The sequence below is a fragment of the Neovison vison genome, chromosome 5 (assembly GCF_020171115.1).
Source record: "Neovison vison isolate M4711 chromosome 5, ASM_NN_V1, whole genome shotgun sequence".
NCBI lineage: Eukaryota > Metazoa > Chordata > Mammalia > Carnivora > Mustelidae > Neogale > Neogale vison.
In genome coordinates, this window is record NC_058095.1 from 109,414,216 (window position 1) to 109,430,399 (window position 16,184).

General features: G+C 40.6%; 1 protein-coding gene across 1 annotated transcript in view; it reads left to right on the forward strand.

The window, feature by feature from the left end:
* The window catches only part of HTR2A (5-hydroxytryptamine receptor 2A), a 59,968-nt gene extending 44,156 nt beyond the window's left edge, over positions 1–15,812 (forward strand). Inside the window, exon 4 of the mRNA XM_044249735.1 lies at positions 13,493–15,812. Coding sequence (XP_044105670.1) covers positions 13,493–14,292 — 800 coding nt within the window. The 3' untranslated portion in view covers positions 14,293–15,812. The remainder of the gene's footprint in view (positions 1–13,492) is intronic.
* The last annotated feature ends 372 nt before the right edge of the window (positions 15,813–16,184 follow it).

The window sequence follows — 16,184 nt, forward strand, 5'->3', positions numbered from 1 at the left end:
TCTCCTACATCAGTGGCTTTCAAAGTGTGCTCCTGGGAGTTCTGGCAATACCCAAGACACTTTCAAGACATCTGTGAGGTCAATACTATTTCCATCATCATCATCACCATCATCATAATAATAATAGCCAAAGGAAAAGAAATCACCCATGTTCACTGAAGCACTACCACAATAGTCAAACAGGGAAACAACCTCAGTGCCCACTAATGAATGGATGAAGAAAATGGGGTGTGTGTGTGTGTGTGTGTGTATTGCAATATTATTCAGCCTCCTTTATACATATAATGTAGTATTATTCAGCCACAAAAAAGAAGGAAGTCCTATTATTTGTGACAACATGGATGGACTTTGAGGCCATTATGCTAAGTGAAGTAAGTCAAAGAAAGACAGATACTGTATGATATCCATTACACATGCAATCTGAAAATATCAAACCCACAGAAACAGAGTAGAGTGGTGGTTAGCTAGGACTGAAAGGTGGGAAATGGGGAGATGTTGGACACAGGATACAAACGTTCAGTTATAAGATACATAAGTTCAGTTATAAGATAAATAAGATGAATATAAATAAATAAGTTCTAAGGTATATTATGATGACTACAGTTAATAATGCCATATTCTATATTTCAAAGTTGCTGTGAGAGTCAGCGCTCATGTTTTCACCATAACAATAACAACAAAATGGTAAGTGTGTGAGAGGAAGGATGTGGGAACTAACCTTATTGCGGCAAACATGTCTCAATGTATAGGTGCATCAAATCATCTTAAACTTATACAATGTTATATGTCAATTATATCTTAATAAAGCTCAGAAGAAATAAAGTATTATCATCCCTTTCCCTCCCATCCTTTTATAAGATACAGTGCAGTTTAATGGAGGATATATGGTGTGTGATATAGTAGACTAAAACAGAAGCATCTATGAGAATCCAGCCCTTCTTGGTTAAGCCTGACATTAAAAGAGGCTTTCAAAACTAAAACAAGGCCCTTCTTCTCACTCTTTGATTTGTTGTGGAAAAGTTTAATTATTTTTCATAAAAATGCTATTTATGTTAATAGGCAAGCTATTAGCTATTTTTGATGAATTGATAAATTATTTTAAGGGTCCTCAGTTTTCATTTATAATGCAACAAATATTTATAGGTATAATCCACAGAAACAAAGCTTCTTTGGAATCCTCAGCCATTTTTTTGAAAGAGAGAGAACATGATTTGCGAGCAGGGGGCAGGAGGGTGGTGGAGGAGCAGAAGGGAAGGAAAGGGACAAGCAGAGTCTGCGCTGAGCTCAGAGTCCACATGTGGCCCCATCCTGGGACCTGAGATGGTGATCCCAGCCAACATCACAAGTCAGATGCTGGGGCGCCTGGGTGGTCCCATCCATTAAGGCTTCAACTCAGGTCATGATCTCAGGGTCCTGGGGTCAAGCCCCATCTCCAGGCTCCCTGCTCAGCGGGGAGCCTGCTTCTCCCTCTGCCCTTCCCTACCTCTCATGCTTGCTCTCTCTCAGACTGTCTCTCTCTCAAATAAAGAAAATCTTTTAAAAAAGAAAAGAAAAAAAGAAAAAAGAGTCAGATGCTCAACTGACTGAGCCACCCAAGCACTCCTGGAAGCCTCAATCATTTTTAAATGTGTAAAGGAGACTTGAAACCAAAACATTTGAGAACTGCTATCCTGCATTAAGCTGCCTTTAAAACAAACTCCAAGCTTGAGAGCTGGATGGCTCAATTGTTAAGCGTCTGCCTTTGGCTCAGGTCATGATCCCGGGGTCCTGGGATCCAACCCCACATCGGGTTCTCTGCTCCATGGGAAACTTGCTTCTTCCTCTCCCACTCCCCCTGCTTGTGTTCCCTCTCTCACTGTCTCTCTCTCTCTGTCAAAAAATAAATTTAAAAATGTAAAAAAAAAAAAAAAAAAAAAACCAAACAACCTTCAGGCTAACTACAGATTTACCTAGTTTGTGTTACTTTTAACCAACGGATATCCATGCTAACCCTAGTTTTTCTGCTTACATTTCTGTGCCTTTTTTCTCCCCAGTTTTGGATTGATGAGTTAATGAATGACAGCAAAAGTCCTGGATTGTAAAGCAGTGATTATAGCCTCAAGTACCTTCTTCCTCTCAAATTCCTGAAGTACCTAGTTCACTGTACATTCAATTAATATTTAATTAATGGATGAATGACTGAAGCTGATTGCTATCACACAGAGAGGACCTGCTTGATGTCCCTGAGAAATAACATGTGTGCCTGCCCCTGAGTTCACAGGGGCCCATCAGACACGGCAGAACTCAGCCCCAGCAAGGCCAGGCGGAGTGCAGGCCTGGAGGCACAGGGATCATATTCCTGCACCCCCCCCAACCCCCACCTGCCATCCACAGCACAAGACCCGAATCCGCAATCCCGTCTCCTCCACGGCTCTTCCCCGGAGACAGTAACCCACAATAACACCACATTCTGACCTCACACATCAGTCTGAATCCACATCATCTATTTTGCCTCTTGGCCTCATTCGATTCTGCACTACTGTCTTTGTAGACTAGGTGTGTCTATTTTGTTTTCCTAAGATTTGAGGCTTCTAAAGGTTGTCAAAGGCCTTTTGTGGCACCCAAGAGTCTAGCATAGACTCCACTGTTTTTTCACCAATGCCCTATATGTAAATTAGGGAAGGCCTCTGTTTATTACCTCTGCCTTACAGAGGGAGGCTTTAAAGTTAAGCTACGTTGAGTCTCCCAGCCAGTGATTGACAGAATGCACACCTGCATCTAGGGTGACCCATTCTGTCCTATTCTCACTGTATTAATGCTCTCATTTCTCAATACATACTTGTTTAATTTAGCTGGAAAAAAAAAAAGCTTGGAGAAAAATAACAGCTCCAAATCCAGGTGATGAGTCAAAACACACAAGAATAAACCCAGGTCTCTTGATTCCCACGCAAACACTTTGTTTTACGGCATCTTTTCCCTTGTGATTTTAGCTGTTAAGGTGGTCAGTGCCTGTGCTAGTTATATGGACTTCTCAGGAGAAAAGTACACAAATTAGCATCATAGTAATATCTATTTTCCTTTTTCTGCCCTTGGCAGCTAATTAGCAGCCACACCGACTGTGTTTTCCCAGCAAAAATGAAGGGATACATTATAAAATAATTCAGTAAATTCAAGCTGTGTCTATAAAAGTGATTATGATTCACATTTATTATAACTCCTTATCTTTGTTCCCCCCTTCATTCACTTACTCATCAATCCCACGAGAATTTACTAAATGCCTAGGATGAGAATTACATCAGATGCCGTGCTTGAAATAAGGAAAAGATGTCCCTGCCACTAATAAGATTATCATCTCATGGGTGAACTGATGCTCCTAGAGAAAAATTCTATGGTATTAGAAGTGTAAAATTAGTGCAGTATAAATTACTTATGGAGGCAATGAAGGAATATAGAGTAAAAAGTCTCTCATTGCAGATAGAACTTTAGGACAACTTCCAACAGAGGATGTCTTGAAAGAAAGATGTCATGAGCTATCTCTTCAACGTAGGATATGGTTTGGGAATATAACCTCCATCTGTAGCCCCCAAAACCCAAATAATCATACAAATCAAAGCAAAAACAAGTTGCTTCCTACGCAAATGTAGCCACAAAATGAGGTTACCTCAGTCCCCCACACCCAGGCAGCTGCCACCACTGGTGCCCTGCCACAGGGAAGTTCTGGAGTCTGCACTGGTCGGTAGAGCATTTCAAGGAAGAGGAGAATCGGAACTGGTCCAGGGCAAAATGGAGAAATGAGCCTGTACCTTCCACTTACTATTTCCAGCGCACCTTCCCTCATGGGAAACCCAACATGCCACAGATACACATCCATCTCTGACCGGCATCCCTGAGCTATGCTCTGTGTCCCCGGGCCTATGACTGCTTCCCTTTCCAAGGGCCATGCCCCCAGGAGTCTCCCTTGCTATGTGTCTCTGTATCACTACAACTTGAACTTGGATTAACAGTTAACCCTTGGAAGTTCAACAGGTACAAAAACATGGGATCTCTCTCATTCTCTCTTTTCCCGTTCATGGGAGATGGCAGTGTACAAAGCAAGCGTCTGGGAAAAGACACATGCAGGGAGCAGGCAGATATAGAGAGCTCCTCAGATCATGCTAGGTGCTCAGCTGAAAAATCAAGCTATGTATAAGTCTATCCTAAATAGTTCAAGAGATAGCATAAAGAAAAGAGAAAACACCACATGACTATGTCAAAAATAGAGAACATTGAATGATCACATTAAGACCAGATCACAAAGACTAGGTGCCTGGGTGGCTCAGCTGGTTGGGCAACTGCCTTTGGCCCAGGTGGTGATCCTGGAGTCCTAGGATTGAGTCCTACATTGGGCTCCCTGCTTAACGGGGAGTCTGCTTCTCCCTCTAGCCTTCCCCCATCTCATGCTCTCTCTCTCAAATAAATAAATAAAAATCTTAAAAACAAAACAAAAAACGGACCACAAAGACCTTGGAGGTTGGGTTCAGTAGTTGGTAATGGCTTGAGCATTAGGGACACTATAGTTCTTCATTACATAATGCGATAAATGCAGTGCTTTGGGAAGGTGTGTATAAAAGAGTTTAGGGGAAGAACTGATAACCTATAGGCCTGGATTATATAGGCATATTATGCTGCAAGCCATCTTCCAGATACCATAACTGTTTCTGCACACACGCTCTAGGCCACTCTAGGCCCAAGTCTCTGAAATGAGATATCACATGTGAGACTCATTCTCCAAGCTTTCAGAAACAATCACTACAAAATCTGTCCCTTTTAAAACAAATGGAATGGGTGTCTGGGTGGCTCAGTCAGTTAAGCCTCTGTCTTCAACTCAGGTCATGATCGCAGGGTCCTGGGATCAAGCTCCCCATCGGGCTGTCTGCTCAGCAGGGAACCTGCTACCACCCCCTTGCCTGCCTCTCTGCCTACTTGTGATCTCTGTCAAATAAATAAATAAAATATTTTTAAAAAAACAAAAAACAAATGGAAGACAGGATGTGATCCTTTAAAGATGAGGTTCAGTAATATGGGGCAGAGATGAATTTTTTCTCTTTTTTAAAAATATCTATTTATTTGAGGGGGAGAGAAAGAAGCTCAAGTAGACTGCCTGCTGAGTGGGGAACCTAAAGCAGGGCTCGATCTCATAACCCTGAGATCATGACCTGAGTCAATGCTTAACCAACTGAGCCACCCAGGCACCTTGGAATTTTTTTTTCCAAGATTTTATTTATTTATTTGACAGGGAGAGAGAGATCACCAATGGGCAGAGGCAGGCAGAGAGAGAGGGGGAAGCAGGCTCCCTGCTGAGTAGAGAGCCCAATGTGGGACTCAATCCCAGGATCCTGAGATCATGACCTGAGCCAAAGGCAGAGGCTTAACTCACTGAGCCAACCAGGCACCCCGTGGAATCTTTTTTTTTTTTTTTTTTTGAATAATAAACCTCTGTTAGTGAGTATGTTGCTTAAAGAAACTTTTCCATTGTTGATGAATAGTGTAATATCCACTGATGTAAAGAGTCAGCGGGTGACAAGGTGAATTGAGGAATTTGAAGTTTCTCCATAACTTGTGATACCAACTGCAAAATGAGGCTCTGATAACTTATCCATATGCCATCAGATCATTCAGATTCTGTTTGGGCTTCATACCATACTGACAGGGAAAAAAGATGATCCGTGGAAATCAATCTGCCTAGGGATGAAAGACACGGATGGGCTGCCAGGTGTCACAGTGACAGCCGACAATCCACATCTTAAAGTCTCAATTCAGCCCCTTTACCTTCCCAGAATGTAAGATCACGATATGAACACACAACTTCTGGGCTACTGAACCCAAAGGAAAAGGAATGAGGGTCTGAAGAGCAAGTTACCAGCCTTCCAGGACTCTAGCGGAGGGCAGTTAGTGGGGCTGCCAACTGCAGCGGTTCATAGCTGTTCCTACTTCAGGGAGACTCTGAGCACTTCTTTGGAGTATCATACATTGCCTGGGACAGAACACAAGCTCTAGCCTTGTTGGAGATTCAGCCATAACAAAGTATTAAAATAAGGATATGTGGATTTATACAATAACCGCACTCAACACATTTTTCCCCCCAGATAACTCATGCCCAACTTGAGGGAGGGGCAGAGGACAGGTTTCTTTGCCTCTCCATTTCTCCACTTGGCTTTGCTGTGGAAAGCCTACTGGAAAGTAATAGATTTGTTTAACCAAGGGAAAGGGAGCAGCTATAAAACTACTCCATTTAGTTTCATTTCAAAATAAAGACATTATTTACTTATTAGAGAGGGAGGAGCGGGGGAGGGTAGAGGGGAAGGAGAGAGAGAACCTTTAGCAGGCTCCACGCCCAGCACAGAGCCAGATGCAGGGCTAGGTCTCCCGACCCTGAGATCATGACCTGAGTCGGAATCCAGAGTCCGAAGCTTGACTGACTGAGCCACTCAGGCGCCCCTCAGAATGAAGACATTTTTCCTAAGCTTTTAACCCTATACATCCCAGGTTCTCAGCACTAATTGTGTATCAGTATCACCCAGATATTCTTTTATTTGAATAACATGTTCCCATGGGGCCTGAGCATTAGCATTTTTTAAAAGTACTAATATCAGAACCTCTGGGACTGGACCCCATGCCGTGTAATTTTTTAAAAGCTCCCTAGGTGATTCTTTTTTTTTTTTTTAAGATTTTTTTTTTTTTTTTTTTTTTGACAGACAGAGATCACAAGTAGGCAGAAAGGCAGGCAGATAAGGGGTGGGGGGATCAGGCTCCCTGCTGAGCAGAGAGCCTGATGTGAGGCTCAATCCCAGGACCCCGGGATCATGACCTGAGCCGAAGGCAGAGGCTTTAACCCAGTGAGCCACCCAGGCACCCCCCTAGGTGATTCTAATACGTAGCCAAGCTTAAGAATACCTGCCACATAAAAAAGAAACTAGATGTTGATGTTGATTCTAAGATGCTGATTCTAAGGATTTTTATTTTGGAATACCTGTCTGGCTTCAAAGAATAATGTCTCATCAGAGGATTCTGACTTTGAGATTAAAGAATGAAAGAAGAAAGTGTCAAATGTAGAGAAATGTGTGTGTGTGTGTGTGTGTGTGTGTGTTCTGTAGATAGGGTATTGAAATAACTTAGTGTTTATTAACTACCTTGGGGGCTGGAACATTTTTGCTAATCTGATGAAAGCTCTGTCTCAAAAAAAAATGTACATACATGAAAATTTTGCAAATTTCAGGAACATCACAGACTTCCTGGAACTAATGTTAAAGACCTCTGCAATAGTCAGACTGTTATAACTGCTTTTGTAAATAAGCAGGTAAAAAAATCATCCATAAGAAATGAGAGACCTAAATAGGAGTCTTGATTTTGCCCCTAAATGACTGTGTGACTCTAAATAAATTACCTAAATTTGCTCCCCCCAGCTTTTCCACAAAGTGAAATTTTTATCTAACCATGGGACAGTGTGGGTAATGTTTTTACAATTTTGTAAAACAGAACAAAACAAAACCAAAAAAAGGTCAAGAGTCAGTGGATATATGTGAAAGTACTTCGAGAAGCTCTGCTTTATTATTAGAGATATCAAGAATTAATCTAAGAAAAAAAGAAATGATTTAAGAAGCATACAATTTCTTGAGTAACTGACATGTTTATCTAGCTCTCACGTTTATGGACCTCTGCCTGTCTGAATACCATGGATTATAAGGAATGTGGTAACTCTAGAGCTTCACACTTTGTATTAGGATGAGTCCCAGCCCCAGTTCCCTACATACGCAATCTCTCTCTCTCCGCAGGATGACGACTGTCCTGCAGTTTTCACTTTTGGTGTTTTCTGTCAAAATGCTAGTAAGTCCATTCTTACAATGTCAAAAAATACAGCGTAAGTTAAAATACAAAGGAAAGACAGTAGTTCCAGAGGACATGAAACCTATGAACCAAAATTCAGTCTCTTTCACAAGAGCCCTGAAGTATTTGTTTCTTTCTCCTCTACCTCCCACAAAACCAGAGGGCTTGGGAACTCCCACTGTCATGTCCCCTATCAGAGGGTCACTACTTAGTAAGGAACCTTATTCCCCAAGGAGACACTGTCTCAGAAGTACATTTGGTCCCGAAATATTAAAGTATAAAAATCTAGGATTGAGAATAAAGCATATCTTTCACAATCAGTGCTTCTGATTGAAGGCCATGCACCAGACTGTGGTTAGATCGGAAGCAGAGGTACAAACTTGATATGCACAGTAAGCAGAGCCCCAGCCCCAGCCCCAGCCTTCACGCTCCTGGGTGTCAATGTTTCCCATTCATTTCATTGTCTGAGTTTTAATGAAAATGTGCATGGAGGGTCCAATGCAGATAGTGAATCTTCACTATTTACTGCTCCTCAGAAAGATGTATTAAACAAAATGCAGAGTCACGTAGTTTAAGCTACTGTCTGTTTGATCATAAAGGAAAATGCTTTATATGCAGAAATTTCAAGTGAGAGGAGATGTCAGGTCTCCAAAAGCAGCTATTATCAAACAAAGCAGCCAGAAAATTAATGCACTGCAGATGGCTATGACCGCAACCTTGGCTGTGAGCCAGCGTCTTCCTCTCTCTTGGTAGGAGAATGTTTTTGAACTGCTTCTTGTACTCGCAAAGCTTCCCTAAATGTTCTAGTTCTTTGACGTAAAATTCTTTCCCCTCTTTTACAGTGTATTGTTCTAACTCTCTAGATATTCTTTCCATAAACCCTCGCTGACCCCTTACTAGCAGTGAGGCACTGAGAAAGAATGGTATATGACTCTAGTTAGGACATTTTTGTTACACATAAAGAGGAATGGACCATTTAAAGAACAAATTAGTTTGATTCTTCTCCTCCAAATCAAGGACCTCCCTCCAGACAGCCTGCCTGTGCCTTCTTGCCATATCCATTTTAAAGTGGCTCTTTAGGGATGCCTGGGTGGTTCTGCCGGTTAAGTGTCTGTGTTCAGCTCAGGTCACGATCTCAGGGTCCTGGGATTGTGTCCCACATCAGGCCCCTTGCTCAGTGGGCAGTCTTCCTCTGCCTGTCATTCCCCCTGCTTGTGCGCTCTCTCTGTCTCTCTCTCGTTCTCTGACAAATAAAATCGTTAAAAAATAAAATAAAATAAAATGACTCTTTATCCCTGGCAGCTAAAAGGAATCTCTACCTCAGTAAGATGGCTCCACCATCCCTTTCCATCCCTGTCCACAGAAGTTGAGCCATTCTGGAGAGGGGTGTGTGTGTGTATGGGCACGTGTGTTTTCTCCCAAACAAGGACACTCATTTGATTTCCAAATGATTGAAGAATTTTTAAGTAATAGCTTGGTGTTTTAAGTAATAGCTTATTCTGGTTGAGAACTGCCACTTACATAAATCACCAGGTTGCAAACAAATAGGGCAAAAGACTCTCAAGGTAGCGACTTCTTTTGCATTAAGAAAATGCATACCCAAGTGTTTAAAAACAAAATAATACACCTTTTATTCACACAGTTGATTTTTGTTTATGTGTTATCGTGACTAATAGTAATGGCTGCAATTCATCACATTAGAAAAGTGATCAAAAGTTCTAGCAGCAAGCACAGAATTAAAACTGATTGAGGCCCTTTGTCACCCTAGCAGAAGCTAATAATTACATCATTATTAAAATGTAGCCAATAGCCAAAACTTTTTAACTTCTTTTGGTTTAAGACAAAATAGAACAAAATCAAGTGAATGTATTCAATTTGAATAATTCTGTGGATAAGGCTACTCCCATGTTTATCTATCATTGGCAGAACATCCACTCTGGACTAAGGACTGTCCTAGGTGCTTTACATATTGGGTTCATTTTATCCTCCCCACATCTTTGAAGGCATGTTGGATGCCAACCTCATATGATAGATGAGGAACTGTGGGGATGAAGTAACCAGCCCAGCAGCACAGAGCCAGGACTAAGACTCAAATCCAGGTCAGTCTCATTCCAAAGTTTCCATTCTAGTCAACTACACTGAACAACTACACTGTAGAACCTTCTAGATGAATACAGGAAACAGAGTTCACAGAAACGCGTTCAAACACTTGGAGGACAAAACATTCATCTTAGAAACCATTTCTTAACTTTTATGATCAAAAGTTTTCTGAAAGTTAAACAAAACTGGTGTGTGTCCAGGGTCTGAGAGGATGTTCCCTTTGGAGCCATAGTCCTTCCATCCCTTCCTGGCCCACAGAATGTTATCAACAGGCTGGGACAGAGAGGAATAACAGAAATGAAGAGTCATTAACCACACTAAGTGTCCTTAAGACCAGCTCTGGTGTCATTTATCTCTGCCTTCCAAGAATACTGGGATGGCCTAGCATGGACAAGCGACAAATACAGTCAATGAAGTCTGTGAGGATAATGGCAAATGCCACTGAGAAAGCTTTGAGTTAAACATTATATTAACCCAAGCTCATGTCCTCCTCCTTGCAAGGACGGCCAGTGTGAGGGGAAATGAGGTTAGGACAGTTGGGCCTACAGCTGGGTAGAGCCAAACTGTCCGGAGCACTCACAACTTAGATTATACAGCCTGAAAGAAGTTCTTCCAGATGGGTAACAAGACTCAAGCAAGCCATAGCTCCCAACTTGGAACTGAACCTATGTTCTTGGCTAGATTGTAACCACTCATTAGACTCTGAAGGGTGGTCAGGAGCAGTGTGTTGGACACTCCATTATACAATTTTGAGGGAGGGATTAGAAAGAACTTCATTCTGATGTTCTCCCAGGGTGCCCTTTGGCATCTACCCTTTCACAGAAGAAGCAATCTGTCACAGAAGAAGCAATCTTAAACTAAGTTATACGAAGTAGTTACTTGATTCATGTTTTCTCTCCTTCCTCATATCCCTGATGTTTCCTTTAGGGCATCACATGATTGCCAGGAGAGGAAGGCACTCCCCCACCCCCAAAAATTGCACAATGGTGGGAGTGGCCAGGTGAAGCTCCCTTAAATATGGTCCTACACCATGGGGGATAAATTAGTAGGATTAGAGGCCAAGCATTCCTTTTACTCACTTTGTTCCCTCCTCTGCCTAAGCCCTGTCCCTAAGGGAGCTGTATGGGTTCTCCAAATTTCAGTGATGGAACAATTAACCATGGGCTCACATTTTCATGTCTTCTCTCATCTTGTACCTAACTCATTTATATTTGTCAAGAAAAGTTTTATCTTATTTTTTTAAAGATTTTTATTTATTTATTTATTTGATAGAATGAGAGCAGGAAAGCACAGGCAGGGGGAGCAGCAGAGGGAGGGGGAGAAGCAGGCTCCCGGCCCAGCCAGAAGCTTGGTGTGGGGTTTGATCCCAGGACCCCGGGATCATGACCCAAGGCGAAGGCAGTTCCTGAACCAACTGAGCACCCAAACGCCCCTATGGCTGCTTATTATTTGTATTCCGCCATTATGAATATTCTACTACTAAAAATATATAAAGATTTTTATAGAACAATTAGAAATATGAACACTGATTCTATAATAATATTAAGGAAATATTAAATTTCTATTTAAGAGTAGGATTTTGATAATATGAGGTTTTTAAAGAATGTGTAGCTTTTATATCTACAGAAGAAAATATGTACAGATTGGATGATATGATGTCTGGGATCTGTTTAAAAATAACATGGGAGAGGTTATAGCAGGTAGGAATATGGGTGAAACCAGATCGTCCTTGAGTTCACTCATGTTGTAGCTGGGTGATGGGTTCAATGTGCTAGGTTTGTTTTGGTTTTTCAGTGTTTTTTTTGTGTGTGTGGTTTTTTTTTTCTGCATATATTATAACTTTTTGATAGCAAAAAGCTTCTTTTAAAAAAGAATCAAAGGACACGTGGGTGGCTCAGTTGCCAAGCAGCTGCCTTCAGCTTAGGTCATGAAACCAGGGTCCTGAGATCGAGCCCCACACTGGGCTTCTTGCTCAGCAGGAGCCTGCTTCTCCCTCTGCCTGCTGCTCCCCCTACTTGTGTTTGCTCTCCCATCCCGTGTCAAATAAATAAATAAAACATTTAATAAATAAATTAAGAATCAAAATTAAAGTTAAAAAATATAATTGGTGAGTTACTTTAAATTCACACTAGAAAATCATATTTGCTAAAAATGCTTTAAAATATGTGCAATTCTCTCTTAACTGTAGAGGGTTATGGAAGGAGGTGAGTGGGGGATGGGCTAGATGGGTGAGGGGCATTAAGGAGGGCACTTGTTATGATGAGCACTGGGTGTTGCATATAAGTGATGAATCACTAAATTTGATTCCTGAAACCATTATTACACTGTAGCCAACTAACTAGAATTTAAATTACAATCTGAAACATAATTAATTAATTAAATATATGCAATTTTCATGACTGAATGTTAAATGGAATAGGAAGATCTAAATCTGCACATAAAATACTGCATATGCATGCATATACATTTACTTATACAGGTAAATGGAAGAAGAAACTACCTAAAATGTAAATTAGAATTTCCCCTGGCTGGCAAGAATATATATCAGTATTATTTATTCATTACTTTTTTCTTTTTCAAATTTTCTGAAAAGAAAATATGTTTACAATTTTATGAGGGCATTTTTATAAATTATACTCATGGCACAATGCTAGGAGAAAAATAGAAACTGTATATGAAATTCAATTATAAAATGTGTGTGAATGCTGTGTATGTGTGTTTATCTAAAAGAAATAGCATCATAATGTTAATGGTGATTATCTCTGGATGGTAGGTGGCATCACTGGTCCTTTTTATTTTTGTGTGAATGTATTTTATTCAATTAATAAGTATAATGTTGTAATCAGAAAAAATATAGCATGAAAAGTGAAAGCTAGACTTATTTAACTTCTGTGTTTAAAATATTTATTTATTTATTTATTTATTTATTTAAGAGAGAGACAGTGTGCATGAGCAGGGGTAGGAGCAATGGGAGAGGGGCAGAGAGAGGGAAAGGAGCAGACACTTAACCAAATGAGCCACCCAGGAACCCCCTGTACTTCTTTAAAAGTAAAGGACTACTACTGGTGGCTGAGTGGGTTAAACCTCTGCCTTCAACTCAGGTCACGGTCTCAGGGTCCTGGGATCAAGCCCTGCACTGGCGTCTCTGCTCAGCACGGAGCCTGCTTCCCCTGGCCCCGCCTGCTGCTCCCCCTACTTGTGCTCTCTCTGTGTCAAATAAATAAATAAATAAAATCTTCCAAAAATAAGAAGTAAAGGACTATCTCTATAGGGAAATATAACATACACAGATAAGAAACCATATGTTCTATATAGTTAATGTATATTTTATATATATTCATATATAACAACTATATATGTCACTACTATAATTATATATTAAATTTATATAATAATCCCCTAATATCTGTAATTCCAAGAGAATTTTAAATTATCACTGCAAGTATAAACAATGTTGATACAGAATCCTTTGCCCGCCACCATTATGTAGCAATGCTCCTCGTGTAGACTATTCCTTCACAGGCATGTCTCATTTTCTGTCCAACTCCAGGTATCTCTATGCCAATACCAGTCTTCGGGCTACAGGATGATTCCAAGGTCTTTAAGGAAGGGAGCTGCTTACTTGCGGATGACAACTTTGTCCTGATCGGCTCTTTCGTGTCATTCTTCATTCCCTTAACCATCATGGTGATCACCTACTTTCTAACTATCAAGTCACTCCAGAAAGAAGCTACTCTGTGTGTGAGTGATCTTGGCACACGGGCCAAACTATCGTCTTTCAGCTTCCTCCCTCAGAGTTCCCTGTCTTCAGAAAAGCTCTTCCAGCGATCCATCCACAGGGAGCCAGGGTCCTATGGCAGGAGGACTATGCAGTCCATCAGCAACGAGCAAAAAGCTTGCAAGGTGCTGGGCATCGTCTTCTTTCTGTTTGTGGTGATGTGGTGCCCATTCTTCATCACGAACATAATGGCCGTCATCTGCAAAGAGTCCTGCGACGAGAACATCATCGGAGCCCTCCTCAACGTGTTTGTTTGGATCGGTTACCTCTCCTCGGCGGTCAACCCACTCGTGTACACACTGTTCAACAAGACCTACAGGTCAGCCTTTTCCCGGTACATTCAGTGTCAGTACAAGGAAAATAAAAAACCATTGCAGTTAATTTTAGTGAACACTATACCGGCCTTGGCCTACAAATCTAGTCAGCTCCAAACAGGACAAAAAAAGAATTCCAAGAAAGATGCCAAGAGCACAGATAATGACTACAGTATGGTTGCTCTAGGGAAACAGCACTCAGAAGATGCTCCTACAGACAATATTAACACAGTGAATGAAAAGGTTAGCTGTGTGTGAGAGACTGGTTGCCATAGCAACCATGGAGGGCACATTAGGCAAATTTTCACCTATTCTGGGGGGGAAAAAAAAAAAAGAAAGAAAATAGGGAGACTGGAAAAAAAATCAGGCCAGTCTAGTAGAACCAACAATAATATTTATATGCCTCATTTTATTCTGTCAATGAAAAAAAAAAGCAGGGTTAAATGACACAAAATGTGCACTTCAAAAATGTTCTGACAGCATTTCAGCTGTGAGCTTTATGATACTTATTTTTAACATTGTAAATGATTTGTCTTTAAAATAATTAGCTTTTATTGTATAATTATACTGAGGCCATAAATAAGTCTAAATTACCTTCTATTTCAAGTGGAAATCTTACTACTCTGTTGTTAATTCACGGCATGAGTTGGTTACCTATTGCTGTAAATAACAATAGCTATAACTAGTGAAAATTGGTTAAATATAATATAATGACCTCTTAAAGAAAAATCTTCTTTAAAACTCACTATGTTACATATTTTGAACAACAACAAAAAAAGACACTAAGGACAGTGTTACAAAATCTGTATTGCTAAGATAATTAAATGAAATACTTGACGACTTTCTCAGATGTCATTTGGAAATATTCACAAAGTTGCTGGCATTTGCTGCATTTCAAGCTAATTCTTCTCAGAAGTGAAAAAGTTTTAAAATGTTATTTAATAACTACTGCTGCTTTCTCTTCTACTATTTGTGCTTTATTCCGAATCTCCGATGTGGTCTTGTGTAGTATCTGTTCTACTAGGTAAACTATCAAAAGGATAATTTAACATTACCAAATACGTTTCTAGAAACTGCTTCTCCTGAACAGCACCATAGCAGTGTTTGGTAACTCGCTCTTTGATGACCGCACCGTGCATGCGCTCTTCTGAGCAGTAAGCAGTATTGATGTAACTGTGTCAAGATTGAGGAATAAACTCAGGTTTTTGGCTACTGACAGCAGCAGAACCTTAGGACGTCTCTGTAAAATGCAGGTGGCTTTCCTCTTGGCACCCATCAGGTAAATTGATGTTTTCAGATCAATCAATCCATATTCTTTACCAAAACTGTTCAGCTTTGGTCTCATAATCATCTACTGGGTCTATACTGTCTGTGAAGAAATGTCCCAGGTACTGAGGATATAAAAAGAATTAAAACAGTTTTCCTGCCTTTGAAGAAAATGACCTAACTGGAATGGTCCTTGTCAGAAATATTGATTAACAGACATTTTGAGAATTGGTTCAAACTGTTCTCTTCTTACTTCGTTCTGAAGGAGGCTTGTTTTGACTCTGAGGGTAGTTTTCTCAATAAGTTTCCCGACTGGTTGCCAATAAATACCCACCAAATGAGCGAGGGAGGGGATACAATAGGAGGTCAAAATTTGCAGTTAGTTTAGAAACACACCACAACCTGGACCCAACCTGCCACTACCGAAGATTCAAGGAAAATTTCTGGTTTTTTGTTTTGTTTTTTAAAGATTTTATTTATTTATTTGATAGAGAGAGATCACAAGTAGATGGAGAGGCAGGCAGAGAGAGAGAGAGAGGGAAGCAGGCTCCCTGCTGAGCAGAGAGCCTGATGCAGGACTTGATCCCAGGACCCTGAGATCATGACCTGAGCCGAAGGCAGCGGCTTAACCCACTGAGCCACCCAGGCGCCCGAAAATTTCTGTTTTACTTCCCTAAAAATCTGATTTATTTCTTACTCACTGACACTGGACTCCCTAAAAAAGAGCAGTAATACAGTGTTTTGCAGAAAAGTTTGCTAAAGAAAGAGTTTAACAGTAGTTAATTCACCTTGATATTCCTCTAGATTAAATTACACATTCTTACTAAAATAGATGTTAGATGATATGAGATTACAACACTGAAGCATTTCTATTAAATGAAAAA